This window comes from Ochotona princeps, chromosome 5 (assembly GCF_030435755.1).
Source record: "Ochotona princeps isolate mOchPri1 chromosome 5, mOchPri1.hap1, whole genome shotgun sequence".
Classification (NCBI taxonomy): Eukaryota; Metazoa; Chordata; class Mammalia; order Lagomorpha; family Ochotonidae; genus Ochotona; species Ochotona princeps.
In genome coordinates, this window is record NC_080836.1 from 77580762 (window position 1) to 77590227 (window position 9466).

Genomic DNA, 9466 nt, shown 5'->3' on the forward strand with positions numbered 1-9466 from the left:
GCGGCGTGGCCTAGTGACTGAGGTCCTCGCCTTGAATGCACTGGGATCCCATATGGCCCCTGGTTCTAATCCCAGCAGCTCCACTTCCTCTCTATCTCTCCTCCTCCTCTGTATATCTGAGTTTGAAATAAAAACAAAATTAATCTTTAAAAAAAAAGGAAAATCGAACATAGTGCTGCTGGCAGTAAAGAATTTGTAGCTTATTTGACATAGACTGAAAATCTAGAATAGTTATATAACATAACAAGAATTTTTAGGTTAATGTAGTGTAAACTGATGACATCAGTATTGAACCAGAGTATTAAAATAAGTGTTCTTTAAGTAGAGTTAATTTGGAAACATTTTGGAAATATCAGTCTTTGAAGAAGTTTAAGAAAATCAGAATTATCCTCCCCCACACTCCCTTGAGTAAGGGGAGATTCATAAAGTGAATTCTTTGGTATATAGGGCTCTGACTACTTGGAGCATAGATTGTAACCAGAGGAACAAATTCCAAGCCAAGCGTTCATTGTAAATAATGAAGAACCATTTCAACCGTTGTACTAAAGTGAAGGATGACTGTGTGTGCTTGGCTGCAGCTGGTTAAGCTGCCACCTGCACCAGCACCATCCCATCTGACTGCGGGTTCGGGTGCTGGGTTCTCCACTGTCTATTCAGCTCCCTGTTAGTGCATCTGGCAAAGCAACAGAAGGCAACTCAAGTGCTTGGGCCCTTACCATCCACGTAGGAAACTGAGCTGCACAGGAGACTTGACTCCTGGCTTCAGCCTGGGTCAGGCCTGGTTTTTGGCCATCTGAGGAGTGAATGGAAGGATGGAAGACGGACTGACCTACATGCTTACCCAACCCTTCCTCCCTCCATCTCTCTTCTTCTCCTCATGTGTAGCACTGTCTTCCAAATAAACCTTAAAAACAAAAAATAAAAATGAGACAGCCACTAGATCATTGTTCAGTATGAGGATTAAGTGAGGTTATGATAATTTTAAGTGAAAAAGAAGTTAAAAATATTTTGTTTACATGGTTTATTTAACAAAGTTGTGTTACCTCCTCTTTACCAAGAATTGTGTTAGCTGTTGGAGGATGTTGAATAAAAGTCTTCCTGCCGTCAAATAATTCTTGGGAAGAGGCCAGGAATAGTTAAATATAGTGTGATTGATGTGGAGGAGTGTTTCTTAGTAATTCAGTGTATTATTTCTTGCAGAGAATGGGAACAACTCTCCTTTACCTAAATATGCAACCTCACCCAAACCTAACAACAGTTACATGTTCAAAAGGGAGCCTCCTGAAGGTTGCGAAAGGGTCAAAGTCTTTGAGGAATGCTCGTAAGTATCCCTCCCCCCACCCAAGGAAGCAAGTGTGAATTTTAAAATAAGCTGGAACAATAATGTAGTATCAACCTTTAGTTTGCCACTCTGATTACATTGTCAGCATTTTTTCAGTACTGCTAAAAGTTAACTATAATACTCCTGGGTAACCACAATGCTATTGTCATACCTAAGAAAATCCATGCATAAGTACAGTATCTACTAATACCCAGTTATTCAATTTCCTCATCTGTCCCCATAGTTTCTCTGTGGCTGTCATTTTTGAACATTGTCTTATCAGATTGATAAGACGTAAACATAATGAGGTTGATCATGTTGACTTCGGCTGTGTGTTTAGTCAGGATGGCCTCAGAGCCTAATCTGTGCACGCTCAAGCAAGGATCACTTCCCCTTCAGCCTCTGCTTTTGGTCTCCAGTTCTTCAAATCACTTATTTATATAGTTCTGAAATATAGTTCTGAAAATATGTTTCCTTCCCTCCAGCCTCCTCTTTCAATGACTTAAAAATTATATTTTGTCTTTAACTATAGGGACCATTTCCATTACTTTATATAGCTGTTAAAGTATCTGGTGCCGTTAGGATGTGATCTTCTGTAGTCACATTTTTCCATTGGCTAGTACTCTCTAATCAGCACTCAGTGTAGACTCTCAATTCACTCAGACTCTACCCAGCTTGTTTTCAGCATCAATGGCTCCCAGCTTTACAAGCAATAACTGCAAGGTTTGAGGTGTGTGTAAGATAGAGCAAATTAAGGGATGAACAGTGTTTTCAGTGCAACCTTACGGTGGTTAGAAATGTAAGAGCCATGTTTATGGCTGCTTCTTACTATGAAACCTAAGATAGAAAGTGGATATTGTCCAGCCTTCTCCAGGTCACACAGTTTGTCTTATTCCACTGTCAGCATTTTGGAGAGAATTCAAGGATGGCAGCCTCTGGCAGCCTCTTGTTTTTCCTTCATGTCTTACCAGTTTTTTCTTTAACCTAAATTCTGCATTATCTTACCACACAAAGAACATTGTCTTTGACTCTCTTCAGCTTCTCTTCTAGCTATCTTTTCACTGTGAGCCTCTCCTCTGCTTCAGTTGAAAGCTCCTGTTTAAGCAACTGCTTATTTTAATTTTGTTCACCATGTCAGCCTGTAAGTTTCTACTGGTGCCACCTAGCGCAGACTTTGAGTCCGTATTTCTGTGAATTTGTTCCCTGGACCGTTGGCATCGTAATCAGCTGGGAAAGTGATTGCAAGTGCAGATTCCCTGGCATCACTCCAGGCCTGGTGAATGATTTGATAGGGAAAGCAATCCTTGGTTCCACACCTTTAACAAATACTTCATGAAAGTCTTATGCTTAATTTTAAAATGGTAGCTTAGGTCTTTTCGTGATTGTTTTTAAGATACGGGATCATTCTGTGAAGTGAAAATCAGTTGGTTCAATGGACCTTTATCGAGCTTTGATGTTCTCATTGTCAGGTGACATTTACCTAGGTATAAAATCATGCAGTCATTTGATTGACTCAAAGCAATTTGAATTAAAGAAATAGTTTGTTACATGGATTGGTGTCTAGCAGTCTGGTTTATGCTGTTGAATTTAAATAATTTCTCGGGACTAAATCTGAGCTATCTACTTCACATCAGTTATGTCTAAAAGAAGGGAAGGTAAGACAGGCATGTGTATGAACAGATACAGGTAAAAGAAATATAAGGTAAACCTTAACACATTTTATGGCACATTGGTGTATTATTAGAAGACAAACTATTATTTTTAATACAATGTTTATTATAATTTACACTGGTGTAAAAAATGTTAACACAGAAGCCTATTAATGTTTTAATTATATTGTAAGATTAATTAACAGGAGTAGTACCATAAAAGTTGTTTCTTAGTGGTAGCTATAGCCCTCTGTCAATAAAACAAATTGCTTAAAATCTAAAGAATATTAGTATCTCTCTTAGCCCTACTGTGACAAAATTGGAGCAAAAGCATTAATAGAAAGGAAGCTCTTGGTCCTAACTTAAAATTTTGGTTGTTTAATCATCATTTTTTTAAAGATTTGTTTTTTATTTGAAAGGGAGAGTTATGGAGAAAAAAAGAGACACAGAGAGAGATCTTTTATCCAAGTTTTATCCAGTGGTTGACCCTCCCAAACGACCACAATGGGCAAATCGTTGTTGGTCTGAAGCCAGGAACCAGAAGCTTCTTCCAGGTCTCCCACATGGATGCAGAGGCCTAAGCATTTGTGCCATTCTCCATTGTTTTCCTAGGCACGTTAGCAGGGAGCCAGATCTAAAGTGGAGTAGTCAAAGGACTTGATCTTGTGCCCCCTTGGGAAGCTGGTGCCACGGTATAGCGTTTAGGCTGCTATGCTGTGGCACCAGCCCTGTTTAATCATCTTTTATTTTTCTGTATTTTTTGATTTAAAGAAATAACTTTGACCTGGGCAACGGGGCGGGGAGCAGATTGGAGGGAAGGGCAATCTCTTGTCTTCTCAAAATGAACCTGTTTGCCTGAGAGAAGGAGTAGTAGTTAGGTTTAAACTCAGGAAGGACAAAACCAGATTTTGTGCTTCAGTCTTCGTGTTGTCTTTGATGATAGCACACAGCATAGCCATATGGTCTGTACTTGGTTAAGTCCTTTGTTATGACAGTGTGTCCTTGCCTTCATCCCAGGTGATGAGCTCCTTGACCTTAAATTCCTGGTTTTTAAGGTCTTTTTTGCAATATTGGGATTTTGTTGGTAGTGGTATATTTCTTTTGAGACATAGTCCTTCAGAATAACTGCATAAAGAAAACAGAAGTATTAGCTAGTTCTGAGGATTTTTTTCCCTCTGTATAGTATTGTTCTTAATTTGAAGGATACTTTGAAGTAATAAACTGTACAGAATACTCTGAAGGGCCAGAGTGACTCTTCTAGGTCAGCTAGGATAGAAACTGTAAGAAGACACAGGGGCAGTTCTTGGTTTACTTCTAGTATCCTGTTTCTTGATCCTGGTCAATTACCCAGCCTATTACTATTTACATTACTGTGCATGTGGTATGTTATTAGTCTACTTTCATAAAAACAGCAAGGAAATTTATCAGTTTCTAGGATCCTGTCATTGAAAAATGTTTTCCATATCAAGAACTTTGTTGTTGTGAGAAAGTTTCTTTGTGTGCAAGAAATGTCATACCATCCTGAAAATCTATTAGCTAGTTTCTAGAGTCATTTTTGGTACGATAACCTCAAATGAATTAATTATTGCATTAAAAACACACCCTTTGGGTATATAAGAATTAACTAGTTTTTGTCTCCCTAATATAAAAATATTAAGAAATAAGAAGGGAGAGAGAAGGGTGGGGGGGGAGGATGAAAAGTATCATTATGCTGTTAAAACTATATATATGAAATACACACAATTTGTTCCCTTTATAAAAAATAAAATCAAAAAAGGAAAATTGTCTCCAATAAATCTATCTAAAAAGGAAAATTCATGCATTATTTATAGAAAACAACCTCAGCTTCCTATCTTTTCTAAGGAGTTCAAAACCATCCTGTTGGGTGATAAAAATAGACAGGCATGTATTCCTCTCTGTCGTCTACCTGCATACACCCATGGCTCCAAAAGTCCTTGACCTGTTAAACTTCCATTGTATTCAGGAAAGAATACGGGACAAGGAAAACATAACTCAAAGATTCTCTTTTCCTTTGTTCTTAAATAGTTGTGTTTGCCAAAGCTGTCCATGGGTAGTGTTTACAGTAATAAAAGCTGGCAGCCCTCGGAGCACTGTCTGCATGGAACGTGTCCTTTTGCTGCCCACTCCTTGAGTCTGTTGTTACTCAGCCTTCAACTTGGTTCATAGATTGGTGTCTTGGGGTAGCCACTTTGTCTTACACCAGATTCTTCCTCTTATGCCAGATTACCCACTCCCTGCTGCTGCCTCTGAACCTCTCACAAACCTTTATTATCACAACCAGAACCCTTATCCTCTGCTATGCCCTGGACAGTTCTGGCAGCCTGGTAAAGCATATGGATCTTAAATGCATAGAATAAGTACGATTACAGAAGAGACAAATTCTATCGAAAGGTGTCTCATCAGGTAACCCGCTTATGGGAGTTACAGAGTCAGTACATCTCCCCATTGTGGTTTATTTCATCTTTGTACCTCAGAGTCTAGTATGGACATGGCACATTTAGATTTTATCAGAATTGTTACTGAGAGAGATGAAAACAATTATTTTTTCTTGTCATATATTCATATAAGCTAAGTCTTGATTTATTCAGGTTTTCCTATCTTAATTTTGTCTTCCCCATGTGACTGAACAATTTCATTTTTTAATTATTTTGAAGTTTTGCAGAGTATCATTAACCACCAGTATTATAGTGTTTTAATTATTTGGGTTAGTTTTCAGGAGAATGGGAATATGAAAGAATTCAGTTTCCATTTTAAAAAGCAAAGAATCTTATCTTGATTTTACATTTACATTACGTTACTCAGCTGTCATAATTAAAGAGTTGGTTCAAAGAGACTTTCAAGAGCCCTAAAGAAAACCCACACCTACACACCTTCCCGTTTAGTCATGTAATGGTAGAATTTAGCAAAAGATGGACATTGTATATCCGTAATTTCTTTGCCTTCTACTTTCGGAATAGCATACACCATGATAGTGGAACATATTTCTGTCTTTAAGTATCTAGATTTTCTTTTGTTTTAGGAAGTTTCAATTCCTATTGATTATTTTAGATCTCCACTCTGAGTCACTTGTGTGGTACTGGGATGCTTGGAGGAACTGAATGCTGCAACAGGGAATGGTGTCCTGCATTTGGAGATACTTATTTTTTTCGATAGTACATGTTTTTTATTCCTTTTATGTTTCTGTAAATTACCTGTTTTTAAAAATAAAAGAGCATGTTTCCAATGTTGAGTGATTTAAAAGTATGGGGTTGTCTGTTCTATGTTTAGGCCAAAGCAACTTCACGAAATCCCAGCTTTTTACTGTCCTGACAAAAACAAGGTGAATTTCATTCCTAAAAGTGGCTCAGCTTTCTGCCTCGTCAGCATCCTTAAGCCACTCCTCCCCACACCGGATCTTACCCTCAAGGGCTCTGGCCACAGCCTGACAGTCACCACTGGCATGACCACTACTCTGCTTCAGCCTATCGCTGTGGCCTCCCTATCCACAAACACAGAGCAAGACCGGGTCTCTCGAGGAACAAGTACAGTTCTGCCATCCGCACCTCTGCTGTCCCCACCAGAACCCATCGAAGAAGCTGAAGGGTAGGACTCTGCCATGTGCCCGTTTGGTCTGGAAACTGAGAACCTCAGAAGGCTTGACTGATGGGATAGTGAGCGCCCAGTCGGCAGTGACATGTGACAATGAGGCTCCTGGAAGAAAAGCAGTCCCTCTGACAGCTCTGCCCCACCCATGGAGGCCAACCCTCAGCACTCAGCCTGAGCTTCCACAAAATCTAACAAGAATGTCTCATCCTTTACTTTTGGAGGGACAGTGTCACATTGCTTTTTGTTTTCAAATTTGACTTCTTGGAGAAAAAGAAAATATAAACCCACAAAACCTGATCTCTGTAAACATGATTTCTGAAGGGAGAGGTGAATGATGCTGCAAGAACCATCTTTTATATGAAAACGACTATTTTATAATACCAATGTTACATTTTCTGAAACGTAGCAAACAAGACATGCAAACAATTCCTTGGTGGCCTCTGTTTCCTGTTACCCTTCCTACATGTGTGCAGCTTGGGACCAAAGGGATTATTGACATTTCCCCCAGCAGTCTTCATCTCATTGCTATGTTCTCCCAAACAAGAATTGATAGGTAAATGCATCAAACAAGTATATATTAAAAGTTTTAAAAAAGAAAAGCAATATTCGTGCATTATGTGATTTATGTTTTTGATGTCAAAAGTTTGTGCTCTGGGTGAAATATTTGTAAAACTGCTATTTTCTTCATGACTCCTGTGCACATTTCACTATGTGGCCAGAAAAATAATAGTCTGAAGACAAGTGCTTTAATATGTTCTCACCCATTTTGGAATTGGCCTAAGAGTCAATGAGCCAAAAAGGAAGCTATCTAGTGTTGCTTGTTAGCTAGGAGTAAGGAGCCCTTCGGTGTTGTGTGAACAAAATCACGTGATTGCCCTCCTGTGCCACAGGTATCCTTCCACCTTTCATCATCACTGTATCATAGCCCCAGAGATCCTACAATGGCTGTGCATGGATTTGCTCCTTCGCTTTTGTGATGTCTTTGTCTTGTGGATACGGTTGGTCAGGTTTAGTAGTTTGCCAGGAGTATAATCCATTGAATAGCGATCCATAGCCAGAGAACCTTGAAACTTTTTGTTGATGGTGATTGACACCAAGATTTCTTGCCTACAGGTTTTGCTAGTTTCCCCATTACAGTCCACACACTGGGGAAAAGAGAAAAGTTTTCGAATATAAAACAACAGACACACTTGAATACCCAGACAGTTTTGGATTTGGACTCTTGCTAGTGCAAATCACTGCCATTATCTTGTGACAGTAGTGTTTGTTTCTGGATAGGTAGTAGTGTAATTTTCAGCAGGTCTTATAAGAAACGAGTTTCAGCAGTGTTGATTTAAAAAGGTATCCTTTAAACATCATATTCTAACCTATGATGCAGTAATTTGCTATACATATAATGGGCAGAAAAAAATTTTAAATCCTTATAAGGGGACATGTTTTGGAGGTTAATGCGTCAACTTGCCCAAAAATATTCCATTAAGGAAAACTTAGTGGAAGAAATAAATCTTTTGAAAGGATTTCTTATGTTGATGCACCTTTAAAGCAGCAAAATAATGTTAAACATACCCTGTGAAATTAAAAATTGATGGTGTATTTAGGTAAATCAGGTAAATTCAAATATCCCAAAAATCCCATCAGGTTTTAGTACTTTTTTGTACTTTTTCCATCCAAAGCCAGTTTACTTGAAACTAGTTTAACACAGCATCTAAACTAGTTAAAAGCTCACTTATTTGGAGTCTGCAGTTTCTGATTGGTTGGTGTTTGGAGAGCCTGGCTTCTTGGCCTTCTTTGCTGTACCTTCGGGTATTCCTACTTCACCTCCTAGTTTCCCCTTCATCACCAGTACAGAAGAAAAAGTAAAACAGGTCAGGTGAGTTGGTGTTGAGTGGAGAAGGTTGCTCAAAACCCAGGGCTTTTATTTGTTTGTTTTGATTACTTGAGTTCTGTTAAATCAGGGTTGTTTTCTTGGCTTTGGGTTTTTTTTCCTTTGCTGACTCCAGTCACCAGGATGTTGTACAACTAGAATCCTGCTTTAGAAACAGATTTTCCATTTTGTTCTGTTTGTGCATTTGTCAAATTTATGTATCCTTAATCTAAAGCAATTTGAAATCAGAATGGATGAAGGAAAAGTTGCAGACTTATTGTGTGCAATCTTACAGCCTGATAGGGGGTTATAAGGAGAATGTGTGAACTTGGATGGCAACCAAATATATCCCTTGGGTTCAGGAGAGAGAGCCTGAGATTTGAAAAACAAGGAAAGGTGCAAGGTACAACTCAGCCGGTGCCAAAGGGCTAAGTTTTAAGCGTATAAGCTTTACCATAGCCTTGAAAAACTTAGTCATAGGTCCAGTGAGCAGTTTTATTGAACCCTTAGTCCCCAGATGTTTTTCCCAAGAGAATGCATAATATTTTCTAAAATTATACTCCATAATATTGCTATTCTGTAGAAAATTGTAAGGAGATAAATAAATTTAAATTTGTAAAAATTTTGAATAAAATTACTTTCATCACAGCTTAAAAATACCGGCATGTATCTTGGCAAAAGGAGCTATTCTCTGGTTATTCACTTTGTCAATTTTACTTATATTTTACCCTTAAAGCTGTTTCTTCCTTGTAGTGATACAACTTAAATAAATTAACTGTTTGTGATCATGACGAAGTCTATTACTTGTCATGGATTTTTGTGAACAGTTACGTTTTTTAAAATACCAGTTTTCCCTTTTTAGTTAAATATAATGAGCACAGATGCCAAATTATTTTCCAACTGAATTCCTCATTTTATTTTAAATGTTTATACTTATGACTGCAGACCAAATCAGTCTTTTAGAAGGTGCTGTTGCTAACTGTAGAGTATCTGGCAACATGAAAAGCTTTTTTATTTTTTTTCTTT

General features: G+C 38.2%; 1 protein-coding gene across 1 annotated transcript in view; it reads left to right on the forward strand.

Moving 5' to 3' along the window:
* The window catches only part of FAM117B (family with sequence similarity 117 member B), a 92403-nt gene extending 84187 nt beyond the window's left edge, over positions 1–8216 (forward strand). Inside the window, exons 7-8 of the mRNA XM_004576927.3 lie at positions 1201–1321; positions 6259–8216. Coding sequence (XP_004576984.2) covers positions 1201–1321; positions 6259–6577 — 440 coding nt within the window. The 3' untranslated portion in view covers positions 6578–8216. The remainder of the gene's footprint in view (positions 1–1200; positions 1322–6258) is intronic.
* The last annotated feature ends 1250 nt before the right edge of the window (positions 8217–9466 follow it).